Source organism: Mustela nivalis, assembly GCF_964662115.1.
Source record: "Mustela nivalis genome assembly, chromosome: 2".
In the NCBI taxonomy this organism is placed as follows: Eukaryota; Metazoa; Chordata; class Mammalia; order Carnivora; family Mustelidae; genus Mustela; species Mustela nivalis.
In genome coordinates this window covers 44,768,461-44,789,210 of record NC_139021.1, presented here as the reverse complement: position 1 = coordinate 44,789,210, position 20,750 = coordinate 44,768,461, and the positions used below count along the sequence as shown (strand labels likewise).

General features: G+C 35.5%; 1 protein-coding gene across 3 annotated transcripts in view; it reads left to right on the top strand.

The window, feature by feature from the left end:
- DECR1 (2,4-dienoyl-CoA reductase 1) overlaps positions 1–20,750 on the top strand; it is a 39,757-nt gene that overhangs the window by 7,524 nt on the left and 11,483 nt on the right. For all 3 annotated transcript variants that reach the window (XM_082719700.1, XM_082719701.1, XM_082719702.1), the window contains exons 2-5: positions 9,053–9,255; positions 11,836–11,893; positions 12,019–12,105; positions 13,076–13,223. In XM_082719700.1, coding sequence (XP_082575826.1) covers positions 9,053–9,255; positions 11,836–11,893; positions 12,019–12,105; positions 13,076–13,223 — 496 coding nt within the window. The remainder of the gene's footprint in view (positions 1–9,052; positions 9,256–11,835; positions 11,894–12,018; positions 12,106–13,075; positions 13,224–20,750) is intronic.

Below are 20,750 nucleotides of genomic sequence, written 5' to 3'. Positions count from 1 at the left end.
TGCTGAAGTGGCAGTGGTCTAGGCAACTAGAAAAAATACATCAGGAAGTAATTTACTAGAGGCTTATTGTGCACGGACTATTGGGTTGCATTGGGAGTGCAAAAATACACATTTCCCGAAGATAACCTTTGAAAAACAAGATTGTCAGGTCTTTACCAAGCTGACATTTTTATATGACAGTCAAGGCCCAATATGCAAAGCTCTTATTCTGTGAATTTGAGTCAGGATAAATTTGCTCTTAAAAAAATATTCGTGTTAAAAAAAAAAATTCGTGTTAACCTAAACCAATAGGTACTTAGAACCCCCCCCCCAAATAAATAGATATGGTCGTGTTTCATTTTCCTTTTAAGTATAGCTCACACTTATGTGTGGAATAAATAGTACTTACACTTTAAGTAACATCCTCAGAACACTGATCATATGCTAGTATTCTTGCTGTAACTTTTCCTTTATACCCTTTTTAGATCATGTGCTTGCAAATATGATTTGATTTTGTGCTATTTTTAAAAAAGATTTATTTACTTATTTTAGAGAGAGTGCACAAGCCGGGGTTGGGGAGCAAAGGGAGAGGCAAAGGGGAAGCAGAGTCCCCCCGAGTGGGGAGTCTTATTCTGGGCTCTTTATCCCACAACCCCAAGAACATGACCTGAACTGAAAACAAGAGTCAGACACACAACTGACTGAGACATGCAGGTGCCCCTATGTTAACTGTTTTTAGTAAAATTAATTTATGAGCATATCTAACACTCAACAGTACAAAATGATATGCAGTGACTGTATAGAAAGTCCCTCTCCTAAGGGACTGAATAGTTTCTTGTAGATCATTCCAATAATTTTTGTTTATATATCAACATATATATGGAGATATTTTCATTAAAAAACACCACACAGATGGGAGTATTTTATACATATTTCCCTACTGTGGATTTTTCCTTTAACATGTATTGCCTTGTATTCTTGGTATTCAACAAATATTTGTTGAGTGATTGAATAGCCACATATTGTTATTAGAATAGAATAGAATATTAATAGAATTAATAGAATATTAATAGAATATTGCAAAATACACAGTATCTTGTTGTATGGATGTGCCCTAACTGGTGGGGTATATCCCCTATTGAAATGCTGATAGATTGTTTTCTAGTCTTTTTGATTACAAACAATCTTTTGTATACTATATGTTTGACTATTCTGTATCCCTTGCATTTCTGAGTCTCTAAAAGTGAACTTTGAGATATGCTTATCAACTTCTGCAAAAACCCAACTGGGATTTTGATAGGAATTACATTGAATCTGTAGATCAGTTTGGGGGTATTGTCATTTTAGCAAAATTAAGTTTTCTAATCCGTGAACACAGGATGTCTTTTTATTTATTTAGGGCCTCTTTAATCTCTTATGGTGTTTTATAGTTTTAAATTTATAAATCTTATACTTTTATTAAATATATTAGTAAGCATTTTATTCCTGTTGATGTGATTGTGAAGAGAATTGTTAATTTCATTTTCATCGTAGTGCATATCTTTGAACATAGCTTCTCCCTCCATACCCGAACGAATGAGTATATCTATCGGATTAATTCCTAAATGTAGAATTGCTGGGTCAAATATTTTGATAAATTTTACCAAATTGGCCTCCAAAGAAGTTGCTCCAACTCATATCAGCAGATTTTAGGAGTGACTTGAATAAGCAATTTTTTTGTATTATGTATTATGAGATTTTGAACCTTACCAATCTTGTGAGAGATAAATGATATCTTGTTTAATTACATTCACTCAGTTATAACAATGGTTGTATTTTTTGCATGTGGACTATCTTTTAAAGCCTTTGCCCAGTTTTTCTTTTTGCAAATAACTTGTTAATATTAATGTATCAATAGGTTTTTTTGGGTTAAACTAATTTTGGGGGTTAAACTACTTTTTGAGATGGCATTATTTAGAATCATGGGAAATGACTATTTCAACTTGATGAAACAAGTGACAGAGAGCTGGGTTTGTATCCATAGCTCCATTAAGACTACTTGTCTGCACTCATGCACTTTTGATGGCATTGGAGCCTGGCCAGTCAGGGTTACCATCAGTGAAACAAGCATTTACTGAATGTTTTAACTGGTGTTAGAAACCCAATTACAGTAATGAATGGCGACTGTTTTGTCTTCCTGGGTGCTCGCAGTCTGGTGCTGAAAATGGAGATCCTGTTGGAGGGAGGGATTTGTTTGGCCCATTTGTAACAAAGGCACATGTTCAAAAGTGTCAACAATTTTTGACACTTTGGCTTTGTTTTGAAGTTTGGTTCTGCTAGGTTGACAAATAAAGTGGGTAGTTCAGGAAGACAAGAAATCAGGAGCAAGGCCAAAGGAGAAAGTTATTGGCAGGTTTCAGGAATGTTAAGAGGTTGGTGAGCATAGAGTATACCTCTAAGTGGTAGAAATGGTTAGAAATAGGGCCGGGAAAGGTAGGTTGAGGCCATGTTGTCCAGCTTGAGTATTATGCTAAAGAGTTTAATTTTTGCATTTTTTACTCTGGAGGATGTCAGTGTTTTTTGTTGTTGTTGTTGTTTTTTGTTTGTTTGTTTTAAATATTTTATTTATTTATTTATTTGAGAGAGAGAAAGAGAGAACCGGAGTGGGGAGGAGAGACAGAGGGAGGGGGAGAAATAGACTCCCTGCTGAGCAGGGAACCTGAGGTCCACCTTGATCCCAGGATCCAGAGATCATGACCCGAGCTGAAGGCAGATGCTTAACCGACTGGCACTCCAGGGACATAAGTGTTTTCAAGGTATGGGATTTTAATGTGGAGGCCCAGCCTCCAATTAGTCAATTAGTAATGGTGACAATGATGGTAAGATCTCTAGGAGTTATTTAAATATTACATTCCTTAGCTCCATGAATTCTGTGTGAGGGTCTGTTAATAATGATTTTTACAGATTTGAAACTCAATTTTCTTTATAGTATACCTAGAATATTAAACAATTGTTTTTATATTGGTATTGAAAAAAGGAAAAAAATCATTTCTGCTTTCTAATATGTATTGGATTCTTGGGTTTCATTTAGATAAAGGGTCATGAACTCAAATGCCTTAAGCTCTGGATGGTCCTAGAAATGACAGTGGTAGCCCAGTGAAAAGGATTCACTTTACCTTTGTGTGTGGGGACTGGACAGAGCTCAGGCCTTGTCTCAAGGAGACATTAACTCAGCCTTATCAGAAGCTGGACCTACGTGTTGGTTGAGCTTCTGATTTTTATCTGAATTCTCTCGGTATCCAAATATTGGCTCAAAAATTTTCAAACATTGGGCAGGCCTAACAAAACATGTGGTATGAGTCACCAATTTGCCTTTGTTGTAGCTATTTATTCTAGCATTTGAGACCAGCCAAAATACTTAGGTAATTTAAGATGAAATCTCAATAGTATATAGTTTTCATTCTCTAGAAGGGGACAGTCAAGACTCTTAAAAGAATTGCCATTCTGAGGGATTAGAAGTATGATCACTTTTCATTAGTTTAGATGCTATCATTTAGGACCACATGAAGGAAGAAAATATTGTTTATATGATGAGGGAGAGTTATATGGAGGGGAAGGTAGATGATAGCTGATTTTTTTTGGGAGAGGGAAGATTTTAGAACTTCTAATAAGTAAATTTGTTTGCCAAAATTGAAGATGTTAGAGAGTTTTAAGAATTTTAGATTTTAAAGCTGTCCAGAGAAAGACAAATACTGTATGATTTCCCTCATATATGGAATTTAAGAAACAAAACAGATGAACATGGGGGAGAGGAAGGAAAAATAAGATAAAAACAGAGAGAGAACATTTTGAGGAACCTCCATGCTGTTTTCCAGAGTGGCTGCACCAGCTTGCATTCCCACCAACAGTGTAGGAGGGTTCCCCTTTCTCCGCATCCTCGCCAGCATCTGTCATTTCCTGACTTGTTGATTTTAGCCATTCTGACTGGTGTGAGGTGATATCTCATTGTGGTTTTGATTTGTATTTCCCTGATGTTGAGTGATATGGAGCACTTTTTCATGTATCTGTTGGCCATCTGGATGTCTTCTTTGCAGAAATGTCTGTTCATGTCCTCTGCCCATTTCTTGATTGGATTATTTGTTCTTTGGGTGTTGAGTTTGCTAAGAACTGCCCTATGACCCAGCAATTGCACTACTGGGTATTTACCCTAAAGATACAAACGTAGTGATCCATAGGGGCACGTGAACCCAAATGTTTATAGCAGCAATGTTCACAATAGCCAAACTATGGAAAGAACCTAGATGTCCATCAACAGATGAATGGATCAAGAAGATGTGGTATATAAACACAATGGAATACTATGCAGCCATCAAAAGAAATGAAATCTTGCCATTTGTGACAACATGGATGGAACTAGAGCGTATCATGCTTAGCGAAATAAGTCAAGCAGAGAAAGACAACTATCATATGATCTCCCTGATATGAGGAAGTGGTGATGCAATATGGGGGCTTAAGTGGGTAGGAGAAGAATCAATGAAACAAGATGGGATTGGGAGGGAGACAAACAATAAGTGACTCTTAATCTTACAAAACAAACTGAGGGTTTCTGGGGGTAGAGGGGTTTGGAGAAGGGGTGGTGGGGTTATGGACATTGGGGAGGGTATGTGCTTTGGTGAGTGCTGATTCACAGACCTGTACCCCTGGGGATAAAAATACATGTTTATAAAAAATAAAAAAAAAAATTAAAAAAATAGAAAAAAAAACAGAGAGAGAGGCAAACTGTAAGAGACTCAGCTATAGGGAACAAACTGAGGGTTGCTGGAGAGGAGGGGGTTGGGGGAAATGGGGTAACTGGGTGATGGGCATTAAGGAGGGCACTATCTGATGTAATGAGCACGGGGTGTTACATGCGACTGATGAGTCACTAAGTTCTACCCTTGAAACTAATAATATACTACATGTTAACTAACTTGAATTTACATAAAAAAAAATGTCCTGAGAAATCAATCTTGATACGAAAGGTGTTATATCTATTTTCAGAAGACAACTTATTTCTAGAAAAAACACAAAGCAAGATTTGAAAACTTTACAGTCTGTTTTGTATTCACTTTTTATTACTCAAAAAGAAATGGCCAAAATGCTATCTCAGGTTATTCAGGATCTTCCTTTTTGGAAATAGGAGACTGAATATAACATGATTCTGTGAGGTCTGGTCATCGCTATGGGTCTTAATATTGAAATGAAAAACCTGCTTTTAGGCAAACAGATGGTTTGAATTTAATATTCAATAACATATATGTTATGAATTATCAGAAGGTAATATGATTTAAAATAGATCAATTTCTTCACTTCTGGTTTGGTGGGAAAAATCAGTATTGATTAGGTCAAATAAAATACAACAGATAAGCCTGTGCTATGTAGTAACCTGATACCTTATAGACACTTAGTAGGAATTATTATCAAAGTGATTTATTATTTGGGAGGTTGGAAAATGTTTTAAGATAAATAAAAAAATGTTTGTATATACACAAATACTTTATTTAGTTACTTAATTTATCTTTCATGAAGTACCACATCGTATTCCTTATACAAATCAACACTAAATAAATAAAAATTCATTTTAGAGCCTTTGAAAAATTAGAATACATTTTTTTTTCATTATTAATGGGAAGTGACTAACTCACCAGCCTACTTGTGCAAATTTCCTGATTCATCATCTTAATGTAGTAGTCCTGGAGGCGGCGGCAACCTTAAGTAAAACTGCCATTTATGTAGAGAATGATTATTATTGTAGGTCACTTGGATTATTATGCTCTGGCAAAGGGATACAAAAGGAAAATGCTTTGTCAACATGAAGTTAAAGGAAATACAACGACCAGCAAGCATGGAACATAATCAGATTTACAGATTTATCTTCACCAATTACTTTATACATGTTTTCAAATTTTTGTCTTTCAACAGCAGTTTTTGCTGAGTATAAAAGCAAATCATACTTCTGAAAAGATTTTAAAATATGAAATACCAACCAAACAAAGAGCAAAAATAATCATCCATGATCTCATCACCTAGAGATAATAACTGTGTAAGGAAGGTAATGGATGGACCCTGAACTCAGACACATCTTGGATTTGAGTCGGCTCCTTTCAACTGGTTATTTGTTTTTAAAAATTAGTTACTTGACTTTCTATGTTTCAGCTTTTTTTCCTATAATTTGGCGATAATGATAGAATTCACCTTACAGGATTGTTGCAAGGTAATGCATTAAAAGTCTTTAGTAGACCTTGGAACATGGTAAATATTGAATCTACTTACTGTTGTTATTTTGTAGTCTCTTTTTTTTTTTAAGATTTTATTTTTTTTTATTTGACAGAGAGAGATCACAAGTAGGCGGAGAGGCAGACAGAGAGAGAGAGAGAGGGAAGCAGGCTCCCTGCTAAGCAGAGAGCCTGATGCAGGACTCAATTCCAGGACCCTGAGATCATGACCTGAGCCAAAGACAGCGGCTCAACCCACTGAGCCAACCAGGTGCCCCTGTAGTCTTTTTTCTAAGCATATATTTTTATTTATAGTTCAGAACATATTGTGTACCTTTTTCACTTAACATTGTATCATACGCATTTTCTTGTGTACTTCCTGTTGATAAACAGCCTTCTCTTAAATCATTGACTACATTGCCAGTTATTTCTTTAGTATACATTTCTAGATATCCTAGACCAACTGATGGAAACCCACTTAGCATGCAGGAATATTCTATCAGGAAATGATAAGATTCTGGAGTTTAAATTTCCAGCCATGACCTGGGGAATATCATGTGCCTCTTTGGGGTGATCATTAAGGTCTGTAGAAGTTCAGTGAGTAGTGAGGAAATACACAAGGTGATGATGAGGGAGGGCGCTGGAGTATCAGACCACATTGGTATCTTTGTTCTGTGACTTGGGCAATATAATTAACTTCTCTGGGTCCTTCCTGTACAGTGGGGTAAAAATGGTATCTATTTCATAGCGTGGTGAAGATTAACTGGTTTGATAATTGAAGCCTGACACATGGTAAGCATTTGATGAAATTAACTCTTTATTGTTTGTTATGTTCAACACTTAAAAGTCTGTTTTTAGGGGCTCCTGGGTGGCTCAGTGGGTTAAGCCGCTGCCTTCGGCTCGGGTCATGATCTAAGGGTCCTGGGATCGAGTCCCGCATTGGGCTCTCTGCTCAGCGGGGAGCCTGCTTCCTCCTCTCTCTCTCTCTGCCTACTTGTGATCTCTCTCTGTCAAATAATTAAATAAAATGTTTTTTAAAAAAGTCTGTTTTTAGAATTAGATGTTAGAGAGTGGCAGGGTTTTTCACAAGTAATGTGAGAATGTGAATTGTAAGAATGATAAGATAGGGCAATACAAATATTTTTAGTGTAAGATATTATTTTCCCCCTATTTCAAATATAACAAATAGTTATCTATTCTAAATTTACTCTCAGGAAGACAACATAGGAAAAGACATTTGATTTAATAAGCCTTATGAGGAAATTTGAATAACTTTTTTCAATGATTCAAAAATGGAATGTTATTTTTATCCAAATTATTCTTGTTAAAAGATGAATGTGCTTTATGTTCTTTCCTTTTTTTTTTTGCAACTTTTATTTGCATCTTTTAACTAGGATCATTTTTTATTTTTTTATTAGTTTCAGTGGTAGAATTTAGTGATTTATCAGTGCTCATTACATCGTGTGCCCTTCTTAATGCCCATCACCCAGTTATTCCTTCCCTCCACCCACCTCCCCTCCAGCAATCCTCTGTTTCCTAGATTTGGTTTGCCTCGCTTTTAATTTTCATCTTATTTTTCCTTCCCTTCCCCTGTGTTCATCTATTTTGTTTCTTAAGTTACACATATGAATAAAATCATATGGCATTTGTCTTTCTCTGACTGACTTATTTCACTTAGCATAATATCCTCTACTTCCATCCATGTCATTGCAAATGGTAAGAATTCATTCTTTTTGATGGCTGGGTAATATTCCATTGTGTATGTATACTACTTCTTCTTCATCCATTCATCTGTTGATGGACATCTGGGTTCTTTCCATATTTTGGCTATTGTGAACATTGCTGCTATAAACATTGGGGTACATGTGTCCCTTTTGAGTCACAATTTTTTTATTCTTTGGATAAATACATAGTTGTGCAATTGCTGGGCCTTAGGGTAGCTCTATTTTTAACCTCCATACTGTTTTGCAGAGTGGTGGAATCAGTTTGCATTCCTACCAACAGTGTAAGAGGGTTACCCTTTCTCCGCATCCTCGCCAACATCTGTTATTTCTGGAGTTGTTAATTTTAGGCATTCTGACCAGTGTGAGGTGGTATCTCATTGTGGTTTTGATTTGTATTTTCTTGATGTGAAGTGATGTTGAACACTTTTTCATGTGTCTGTTAGCCATTTGGTTGTCTTCTTTGGAGAAATACCTATTCATGTCTTCTACCCATTTCTTGATTTTTTATTTTTTTGGGTGTTGAATTTCATAAGTTCTTGATAGATTTTGGATTTTTTGCATCTTAGCCTGTTATCTCATAAGACATTTGCAGATATCTTCTTCTGTTAAGTAGGCTGCCTTTTAGTTTTATTGACTGTTTCCTTGCTATGTTAGTGCTTTTTAAAGTTAAATTTAAGCAGAACCCTTGTAAATAATAATACTAGCATTTATGAAGTGCTTGGTTTAAACTAAACAATGGTCTTGGTATTTTACTTGTATTTACTCATGTGATGCTTACAATATCCTTTGAGTTAGGTTCTGTTATTGTCTCCATTTATAGAAGAAACTGAGGCACACAGAGGTTGAATCACTTGCTGAAGGTTATGCGACTAATGGGAAAATTCTGTCCTTTGTAGTCTTGTTCCAAAGCCCATGCTTTTAACCATTCCACTATGTTGCTTAACATTTCAGTAAGAAAATCATAATTGATTAAATGCAATACAATATGTTTACAGTGGGTTTGTTAACCCAAGAATTTGATTAATAGTAAATTCAAGAGTAAGTTTTTTGAAAATCATCTATTTTGTGGAAATGCATTTTTGAAAATTTTAATTAATCTTTTTTTTTCCCTTTCAGTTTTTCAGTTATGGAACAAAAATACTGTATCAAAACAATGAAGCTTTTCAGTCTAAATTCTTCAAACCCCTTCAAAAAGCCATGCTACCACCTAATAGTTTTCAAGGAAAAGTGGCGTTTCTGACTGGGGGAGGTACTGGCCTTGGTAAAGGAATGACCACTCTTCTGTCCAGCCTGGGAGCTCAGTGTGTGATAGCCAGCCGGTAAGTCATGCTCAGTGAGTTATCTGGCAAGAGCCTATTATAGAACAGTTCTGTGCCATGATATTGAAAACACTATTTGTCAGAGTTTTGTTTTTCATCTTAATTTTCTATGGCATATCCTTTAGATTATTTAAATAAATCTCCTTGGAAAAACCAGTTATAATTTGTAATGATAGAAATACAGATGGACCATGATTTCCATTGATTCAGTTTAGGATTTTTCGACTTCACAACGGTGTAGAAGTGATACACATTCAGTAGAAATTGTACTTGAAATTTTGGATTTGGAACCTTTCCCAGGCTGATAATATGCAGTAAGATGCTCTTTCTTGATGCCGGCAGTGAAGTGCAACTTCCAGTGAGCCGCCGCTCAGTTGTGAGAGTGAACAACCAAGAACACAGTCATTTTATACACATACAGCCCTTCTGTTTTTCACTTTCAGTGTGGTATTCAGTAAGTTTACATGAGAGATTTAACACTTTATTATAAAACAGGCTTTGTGTCAGATGATTTTTCCCAACTATAGGCTAATTTAAGGTAGGCCAGATGAAGCCATGATGTTGAGTAGCTTAGGTATATTAAAATACATTTTCACATTATGGTATTTTCAACTTACAGTGGGTTTACCAGGGATGTAACCCCGTTGTTAGATTGAGGAAGATCAGTAATGATTGATTATGGAACTCATGGTATATATATTTCTCAAATTTAGTGATAGAATTTTTTTTCTTGTACCTGAAGCTTAAGTTAAAAAGCACTGTATTGAGGCTGTTTTCAGTAAGAGTGATTATAGTTACTGCTTCTAGGGATAATTAACGTTGTATTAGGATAATGGATATAATCCTTCCATTCTCTATAAGATGGGCAGATGTTTTAAAACATCTATTGTGATAAATGTAGGAAGGATAAGGCCATATAGATGGAATTTCTTATTTAGGTCTATCCTGGGATCCTGTAACTGTGTAAGTCTACAACTTCAGAGACTGAACTTTAGAGACCAGAGACTGGTCAAAAAAATCTACACCTTCTTCCTATTTTGCACAGTGTCAGATTTTTACATAGGCTGAATAAGAATCTGAATGACAAGTCATCATGTAAATTACAAAGGGCCAAAGGAATTTCTTTCAGATATTTCCTTTAATGCAAATTGGCAAGAACATTTAAAAAAAATATTATGTTTTTACAAATAATTAAAAAAATTTTTTTAAAGATTTTATTTATTTATTTGGCAGACAGAGATCACAAGCAGGCAGAGAGGCAGGCAGAGAGAGGAGGAAGCAGGCTCCCCGCGGAGCAGAGAGCCTGATGTGGGGCCTGATCCCAGGACTCTGGGATCATGACCTGACCCGGAGACAGAGGCTTTAACCCACTGAGCCACCCAGGCACCCCTAATATATTATTTTCTTTGTAATACTACATAATATATGTTTATGGTTTATTTTTCATGTTTCTTTCAAGAGTATGAAACAATACATATGATGCTTTTATATTCTTAAATTCGGTCTAAAATCTAACACATTTTATACATAACAGATTTTGTATAGTAGAAGTTTACATTATATCATGAGTATGTTTTCTTTCGAAAGCAGGCTTGGGCAAGGGAACAGAAATTATTGTAATTAGTGAAATAATTTTATTTGTTTTATTTTTGTCAAGTTTCAAGTTTCATTTAAATTCTAGTTAGCTAACATATAGCATAATATTAGTTTGTGGAGTAAAATTTAGTGATCCATTACTTACATATAACACCCAGTAATCATCACAAGTGCTCTCCTTACTACCCATCACCCATCTAGCCCATTCCCCAACCACTTCCCCTCCAGTGACCCTTAATTTGTTCTCTATAGTTAAGGGTCTCTTCTGATTTGCCTCCCTCTTTCTATTTTCCCCTCCCCTATATTCATCTGTTTTGATGCTTAAATTCAACATGAGTGAATTCATATGGTATTTCTCTTTCTTTGACTGACTTACTTCCCTTGGCATAATACTCTCTAGCTCCATCCACACTGCTGCAAATGGTAAGATTTAATTCTTTTTTGATGGCTGAGTAATATTCCATCAAGACACTCCTTTATCCATTCATATATGTATATAGATATCTATCTATTCATATGTATATCTATCCATTCTTTATCCATATAAATATATGTGTGTGTGTGTATTTGTGTATACACACCCTGCATTTTCTTTATCATCAGTTGATGGACATTTGGGCTCTTTCTATAATTTGGCTATTGTTGATAATGCTGCTATAAACATCAGGGTGCATGTATCCCTTTGAATCAGTATTTTTGTATTACAGAAATAAGTTTAAATATGTGTGTAGATATAAAACAACTAGTTTAAAAGTAAATAATTCAGTAATTGAGTATTAGATATGCAAAAATTGTACTAATTTAACTTGTAGAAAATGAATTCATTCAAACTGATTTGTTTGTAGATACAGCTTTTGTATTTTGTCAGGATTGCCTCTGTTTAAGCTATAGATGCTCTTTGTTTTTTAATTTATGGAATTAAAAAGAAAAAATAATATGAAGTCATTTCAGAACTCATGTGAAGTACTATGTGTTTATTTCTAGGAAGATTGATGTTTTAAAAGAGACTGCAGAAGAAATTTCTTCTCAAACTGGAAATAAGGTATATTAAAAAGAGTTATTTAATTTAGATTTAGGAATTAAAACATGCTTAAGTAACTTATTCATGTTTTTGGTTTAAGAAGTCTAAAAAATTGAGGATTCCTCTTTCTCTCTGATATTTTTCAGGTTCATGCGCTTCAGTGTGATGTGAGGAATCCTGAAATGGTGCAAAACACTGTATCAGAATTGATCAAAGTTGCAGGACATCCTGATGTAAGTGTAATGGTGATGAGGCCTTTGACCATTGATGGGGCCTTTGACATTGATGACACCCACCAAGATGTGCTGAGGATGCACTAAGGAAATAAAATACTGATGTGAGCAAATGCTGTGTTGAGAAGCCCCTATTTTCTGTCCCTAGGAAAGATCCAGCTCTGGTCAGAGCAGGGAACAGATTAGGTGAACTGCTACACCATTGCCTTTCGGAAATACTTTAAAAATGCGTTTGCAGTCAAACTTGATTTCACTTTCTTTAATAAGATCATGAAATAAGAAGAGCAGTTATCCAAGAGCACAATATCTAGTTTAAATGGTTCATGCTCTTTGCCTTTCCTAATAACTTTTGATTATCTCTATCAGTATAGGAGAATGATTCAAGTAAAGAAATCTACAAGATACTCCAAATTTTTCTTTTTAAGACTCAAGATGTGCATGGGTATTTTGCTGTTTTTTGGTTCATGTATCAGAAAGAAGTCATTTCCTCTGGTAGTCCCAGAGCACTGTTCTAAGTTAAAGGTATTTTCAGACAGACCAATAATATTGATCTGCTAATAGAACTAGGTAGAATCTTTATTGATAGTGAAGAAACATGTTATCAACCAAGAATTTCATTGGGTAAATTAAGCCAAAATATCACCAGAAATTGAACGACATTTTGAGATTCCTTGAAATACAGTATAGACAGATGGTAGATATGCTTATCTGTATTTGTTTTCATAATGATAGATTCTACCCTGCTATTGACAGGGATTAGGATTCTGAAATTTGGTAAATACTCAGGAGATTTTTACAGGCTCAAAAAAAGTAAAACCAAACCAAATCTGGTGGTATTATTTTATAGCAGACTATCAGCTTTAGCTTTATTGTATTATTTGGAATAATAAGTTTCAGAAGTAAAAACTCTTCAGGGAAAATGTTATTCCTTATCTAAAAATTTGTGTCACTTGCCTTATTCATTTATTAGATTGTGATAAACAATGCGGCAGGGAATTTTATTTCTCCCACCGAAAGACTCTCTCCTAATGCTTGGAAGACCATAACTGACATAGTTCTAAATGGTACTGCCTATGTGACACTAGAAATTGGAAAACAACTAATTAAAGCACAGAAAGGTATGTTTATTAATTTTTCATGTATTTTTCAGGTTCCTACTACACACAGGTTCTGTGTGATAAGTCCTGGGATATTTTTAAACACCAATAAGGCAGTGTCGATAGCTGTACAGCTCATGGTCTAATGGAGAAGAAATTACTTAAATAATTACCACATGCTATGATATGAGCTATAATAAATACATATTTCATGTATATTGGAAACCCAGGGACAGGAATGACTAATTCTCCCTAAGGATGAGTATGAGGTTGAGGAACAAAATGCAATTTGAGCTGAGTTTTCCCATATCTAGATGTGGAGAAGTGGGGGTGGACGGAGGGTGGGGACTAAATGTAAATGTCCATGGGAAGAGAAAAACGAGGGTTTAGGGATCGTTGACAAATTTGATGTGGTTAGAGATGCAGAGGGAGAATGGTAGGAAATGACTGTTGGTAGGTGGGTTGGGTGTAATTGGGAATGTTCCCAACACCAAAGTAGAAAGTTGGATTTTAATTCTGAAGGAAATGGGGAGTTATTTCCTTATGGATTTCTCTTGAAGGTGTTTCATGAAGAATGTGACTTGATTAAAAAGGATACTGGCAACAATGTGGGGATAGAATAGAGTAGGGAGACCATTCCAACTTTTCTTTTGGCATGTAGCTGCATTATGTGAGGGATAAATTAGGAGACACTTAGCAGATAAAATCAGCAGGCCTTTCTGATTAGATGAGAGAGCTTATGCTGAGTGAATAGTTTGGATTATGATGACATCAGTGTGGTTCAGAACACTGCTGAGAGTAGATCTAGAGGGAAATTACTAGAACATTTTTGTTTAGTATTGTGTACAAACCTTATAAAAGTTCATATAATATAAGCAGCAAATATACATATATACATATGTTTGTGTGTAAACATATATGTTTGTGTGTATATACTTATATGTCTAGAATTAGTGTATATTTGTTCATTTAAGGGACACTTACTTATAACTTTTGTGTAGCAGGTCCTGTGCTGTATGGCCAAATGATAGAGGTGAATGAAACTCTGTCCCTGAACAAGTGGGAAGGGTTTGGACTTAAAAGATAGGGTTATTTCTCAGGGTGGAAAGTATTCTGAGCTAGGAAAAGAAGGAAGAGTCCTTGTTTTCCTTGAAGGATGTCCTTTGGGTTTTCAGGGGAGAAGAGAAGGCATGGAGCTGGCCAGTTTCTGTCCTCTGGTTCAGAAGTTTTTGCCTCATTAGATTCAATTTCTTCTCTTTTTTTTAGTTTTTAAAAAAGATTTTATTTATTTATTAGAGAGAGAGCAAAAGCAAGGGGAGCAGCAGACAGAGGGAAAGGGAGAAGCAGACTTTTCACTGAGCTGGGAGCCCAATGCAGGACTTGATCCTAGGACCCTGAGATCATGACCTGAGCTGAAGCAAGAGGCTTAACTGAGTGAGCTACGCAGGTGCCCTATTAATTTCTTCTTCTTTACTGTGTGGATAATTCTGAAGCCAACTGGAAAAAGGATATAGAACAGGCAGAAGGCTATTAGAGAGGTGCTAGATGTTTTGGAGTCTGTAGAACTTCCATTCTTTCTCCATGCACTCATTGAAATCGAAGTCCCAGGTCACTCATTCCCCCTACAGCAAAGTGAATATCGATTCCATTTGGAGTTTCCATGATTTTTTGTTTGTTTGTAATTTTGTGAGTTTTTGCTTATTTGTTTGTGGTTGGTTTTGTTGTTGTTGTTGTTTTCCAGAAGAGATGGACGATTGGGAAGAGAGAGAAGAATGGGCTCTTCTCTCTTCCTTTTTGTCCAAGGTTCCCTGACTCTGTTTTTCTTCTCTCTCTGCCTGTCACTGTCTGATTTTCTTTCTCCTTATCTGTTACTTATTTCTCTATTTCTTTCTCTGTCTCTCTCTGTCAGCTCTTCACTCTTGATTCCCTATTTTGCTTGGTCCTTCTCCTCTTTGTGTTCCTCTGCCTCATTCTCTTTCTATTCCTTCTGCTGACTCTTGATTTCTGTCTGACTCTCCCTTTTCTCATTATTGTCTTTCATTTTAACAGAATATGATCTATTTTTATTCATCACATTGGATTAAAATTCTATGGGCTTCATTAAAAATATATTAGCTAAGACTTTTTAAAAAATGGAAGCCAGTTTTTATTCTTCCAAGATTCCTGTCAGTTATTGATGCCATAACCTGACAGGGTTTGAAGGACTTATGCCACTGGGCTCTGGAGAGTATAGTGCACAGGGTCTGTTCTGGTATTAGAGCAAGAGTTAAGAAATTCAGGTGCTAATGATCTCTGAAGTAGGTCAAAGAAGTCAGTTCAGGGGGCAGGTAATCTGTGGTAATCTGTGGTCAGAAGTATGTTTGGTGGTCTGGAGTTTAAGAAATCAGTCAAGGTAAGATATCGAGGGAAGTCAGACTACAGAAGATAAGGGTACCCGCAACCGAAAGATAGACATTTGCTTGCAGGAGTTGTTGATGACATACACTCAGAGAGGGGATAGCAGATGATTGAGGATGAAGAGAACAGTGGCCATAGCTAGAGAAGGTAAGAATTAGAAGGACATTATTAAACTATGTTTTAAGTAGCATTGATAAAAATTAGTAATTATGAACAAATTAAAGATTTAGGAAACTCTTAAAGACATTAGCCCAATGTGCTTTTATAATCACAAAAGTCAATAAATATGTGGCTGATCCTTATTGGGAAGGATATTGAAAATATTATGCAGAGGTCCGTTCATCTCTAGGATGTCTTGTATCAATGTAAAAATTAGTGAATAGTATGAAAAAGAAGACCTAATTTTATTGAAGAATCAGAGAACTTGCATTGAGAAGAGATCAAAAGAGAGACTAATATGGGGTTTTATTTAAATCTAGCCACAAAGATAGGATAAATACTAAATTTTTCCATCAAACCCTAGAACACTAGAAACAATAGATACCTCTTAAAACTCTCAAGAGATGATCTTAGGACATGTAAGTTTTTTTTTTTTTAAAGATTTATTTATTTATTATTTTAGAGAAAGAGAGAGAGCATGGGTGGGGAGGGGAAGAGGAAGAAGAAGGGAGAGAATGTCAGGCAGACTCCCTATGGAGCATGGAACATGACTTGTGGTTCAATCCCAGGATCATGGTCCAAGCTGAAATCAAAAGTCAGATGCCTAACTGAATGAGGCGTCCAGGTGCCCCGGGACATATAAGAAATACTTTATCAGACAAATATCATACGATCTCCCTGATAGGAGGAATTTGAGAGATGGAGTGGGGGTTTTGAGGGGTAGGGAAGGAAAGAATGAAACAAGATGGGATTGGGAGGGAGATAAACCATAAGAAACTCTTAATCTCACAAAACAAACTGAGGGTCACTGGGGAGAGGGAGGTTATGGTGAAGGTGGATGGGTTATGGGCATTGGGGAGGGTATGTGATATGGTGGGTGCTTTGAAGTGTGTAAGCCTGACGATTCACAGACCTGTACCCCTGGGGAAAATAATACATTATATGTTAATAAAAATAATTAATAAAAATACTTTTTTGAGGTAGCACTAATAATACTTTATACCACTATGGTACTTTTTAATTTACAAAGTACTTTCATATACCAGGATGCAAACAGTATGAAATCAAGATTATTATAAGCTTCTTAAAGAAAAGAGTAAATCAATGCATAACATAACTTGAACGTATTAATTTTAGTTTGCTAAAATTGAGATAAAATTTATATATAGTGAGATCCACAAATTTTATATATTCAGATCAAAGTTTTGCTAAAGTTACACATTTAGGTAACTATTGCCCCAACCAAGACATAGAACATTTCCACTGCCATCAAAGGTTCCCTCTTGCTATCTTCTACTTACTCCTCACTATATATACATATATATGTATATATTTTTATAAATATATAATAATAACAACAACAACTAATATTATTATTTTTTGAGAAAGAGAAAGCATGAGAAAGGGGCAGGGCAAGGCAGAAGGAGAGAGAATCTTAAGCAGACTCCATGCTGAGTGTGGAGCCAACAAGGGGCTCAATCTCATGACCCTGAGACCATGACTTGAGGCAAAATCAAGAGTTGGATGCTTGGGGTGCCTGGGTGGCTCAGTGAGTTAAAGCCTCTGCCTTCAGCTCAGGTCATGATCCCAGAGTTCTGGGATTGAGCCCCACATTGGGCTCTCTGCTCAGCAGGGAGCCTGCTTCCTCCTCTCTCTGCCTGCCTCTCTCACTACTTGTGATCTCTGTCTGTCAAATAAATAAATAAAATCTTAAAAAAAAAAAGTTGCATGCTTAACCAACTGAGTTACTCAGGCATCCCCACTATCTTAGTTTTTAATTCATTTTTATCTGGTTGTTTGTCTTTTTTATTACTAATTTTTAGAAATTATTTGTTTAGTCTGGACTGTATATTTTGTCAGATATAGCATGTATTTAGAATATTTTCTCCCAATCTGCTGCTTGTCTTTTCATTTCCTTATCACTGTCTTTTAGTGAGTAGAAGAAACTGCATTTTGACAAATCTACCCAACTGTTTTCCAGATTGGCTCTAGGAGTTTGTATTCCCAACAGCAATTTGTAAGATGCATTTGTGCCATATTCTAGCCCACACCGGATTGGTTCTATTACATTTTGGCCTTCCTTAGTTTGTGTAGTGGTCCCTCATTTGTAATATCCCCTTATGTTTCCCTAGTAACTAATGAAGTTGAGCATCTTTTTATGTGATTATTCATCAGTTGTATAAATTCTTTGAAGTGTCTGTTCTAATCTTTTGTCCATTTTCTTGTTAGGTTGTTTGTCTTCTTGGTATTGGATCAAAAAGTTATTTTCCATATTCTGAATATAAATCTTTTATCAGATACATGTTTTGCAAATACCTTTTCTCAGTCTATGATTTGTCTTTCATGTTCTTAACAATGTCTTCTGAAGATGAAACATTTTTAATTTTGATGTTGTTCAACTTAATGAAATTATTCTTTTAGGACTCATGCTTTTTGAATCCTAAGAGATCTTTCCTTAACCCAAAGTAATAATTAATTTCTCTGTTGTTTTCTTCTGGAACTTTTATAGTTTTCATTGTTACATTTAGGTTATCCATTTGGATTTAATGTTTGCATTTGGTCTGAGATAACAGTGTAGGTGATTTTTTGCCTCCAACTGCCCATCCTTTCCTCAGTAAAATACTTTGGTCCTTTCATGGAAAATCAGTTGGTGATATAAACGTAGGTCAATTTCTGAGCTCTCTATTCTGTTTAACTGATACATCTGTCATTATTTGATGACCTAGCTTTGTAATACATACATCTATCCTATATAGCTTACTTTAGCTTTATGTTAGCTTGACATCAGGTATTGTGAGTCACGACCTGAGCCGAAGGAAGATGCTTAATGACTGAGCCACCCAGGCACCCCTGTTTATAGCATTTTCATTATAAATTTAGAATTCAATAATTTTTACAAGAGAGTCTACTGAAATTTTGAAGAGGGTTGTGGTAAATCTATAGATTATATTGGGGAGAAGTCACATTTTGACAATATTATCTTTCAGTCCTTCAGCATGCAGTGTCTTTCCATTTGTTTAGGTCTTTAACTTCTGTCAGCAATGTTTTGCTATTTTTAGTGTGCAAGGTCTTAAATAAATTTTGTTAAATTTCTGCCAAATAATTGTATATTTTTGGTGCTATTTTAAATGATATTCTCATTTTTTAAATTTTTTACTTCTAGTATTTAGAAACACAATGGGTTTGTTTTTGTATATTAGCCTTTTTTTTTGTGAGCTTGCTAAAATTACTTAATAGTTCTTACACCTTTTTCAGTAGACTCTTTAGGATTTTCTATATTCGATAATTGTTTGTGAAAAAAGAATTTTTCTGTCTTCCTTTTCTAATCTGTATTTCCTTTTCTTGCCTTAAGTTACCATCTGGGACTTCCAGTGTTAAATAGGACAATGTTGAATAGGAGTGGTGAAAGCAAATGTTTCCTCTTGATAGCAAAAGCAAAGCACTCATTTAGTCATCATTAATTAAGAGTTTACCTGTAGGTTTTCATAAATGCTCTTTATCAGTTGTGGAAATTTGCTTCTGTATCTCGTTTATTGAAAATTAAAGAAAAAATTATGAATAGGCATTAAATTGGTCAAATCTTCTATCTTTATTGAGATGCCAATTTTTAAAAACCCAGTAGTATGGTAAATTCCATTGATTAATTTTTGATTTCAAACCAACATTGCATTATGAATAAAAATCTTGCTTAGTTATGATATATTGTCTATTTGTATATTGCTAGATTTTGTTTTGCTAAAATTTTCGTAAGGCTCACTTTTTCAGCTTCCAGATAGTACTCTTAATTGCGTTTCTTAGAGCTGTGACCGTGCTGGTTCAGTTTGGGGATGAGCCACATATTTGAGGTGAATTTATATGCAGATGTTGCTTCCTCCTCCCTACCTGCTCTGGCATTCTCAGCTCTGTTTTTTTGTGAACAGATGATATGATGTGCTGGCTACAGCCCTACCTTTTGAAATTGATACCATGTTTAACCTACACCCCAAACCGTCTCTTAGGCCTCTGTCGAAAACATATTAGAAGAGTGTTCAACATGGCATGATATACGTCCTATTTGGCTGTTTATCAGAATCTTTTTTTTTTTTTTTTAAGATTTTTTTTATTTATTTGTCAGAGAGAGAGAGGGAGCGAGAGCAAGCACAGGCAGACAGAATGGCAGGCAGAGACAGAGGGAGAAGCAGGCTCCCTGCCGAGCAAGGAGCCCGATGTGGGACTCGATCCCAGGACACTGGGATCATGACCTGAGCCGAAGGCAGCTGCTTAACCAACTGAGCCACCCAGGCGTCCCGGCTGTTTATCAGAATCTTAAATGACTTGACATCCAAGTGAAAATATTGGTCATCTATTCATGGTTGTCTTTAAAAAACATGTTTGTATTCTATCTCAATAAAACATTTTTTATTAAATTTTATTATAGGATATACTACCCAGATATTATACTTGATTTTGGACTAGCTTAGGTAACACGTGGATTACTTCATACCAAGAAGCGAGAATTCCTCCCACATGAGATCATATCAGTATTCTGTAGTCATTACTGCAACTTCTATAATTATTATTATTATTTTTTTTAATTTTTATTTTTTATAAACATATATTTTTATCCCCAGGGGTACAGGTCTGTGAATCACCAGGTTTACACACTTCACAGCACTCACCAAAGCACATACCCTCCCCAATGTCCATAATCCCACCCTCTTCTCCCAAACCCCCTCCCCCCAGCAACCCTCAGTTTGTTTTGTGAGATTAAGAGTCACTTAAATAAAGATAGATGACTGAACAGGTGTTAGAATACTGAACAAGCAAAAAACAAAACATTATTTATAAGGAAATGTTTTAATTTTCTTCCTTTCTCTTTCTCCTTTCCTTTCCTCCTTCTATCTTTCCTTCCTTTTTTTAAATACCAAACATTTATTGAATGCTTATTTATTCTGTATTGGGTTTTGTTCTAAATGCTAAAGATTTATCAACTCACTTAATGTTTGCAATTAC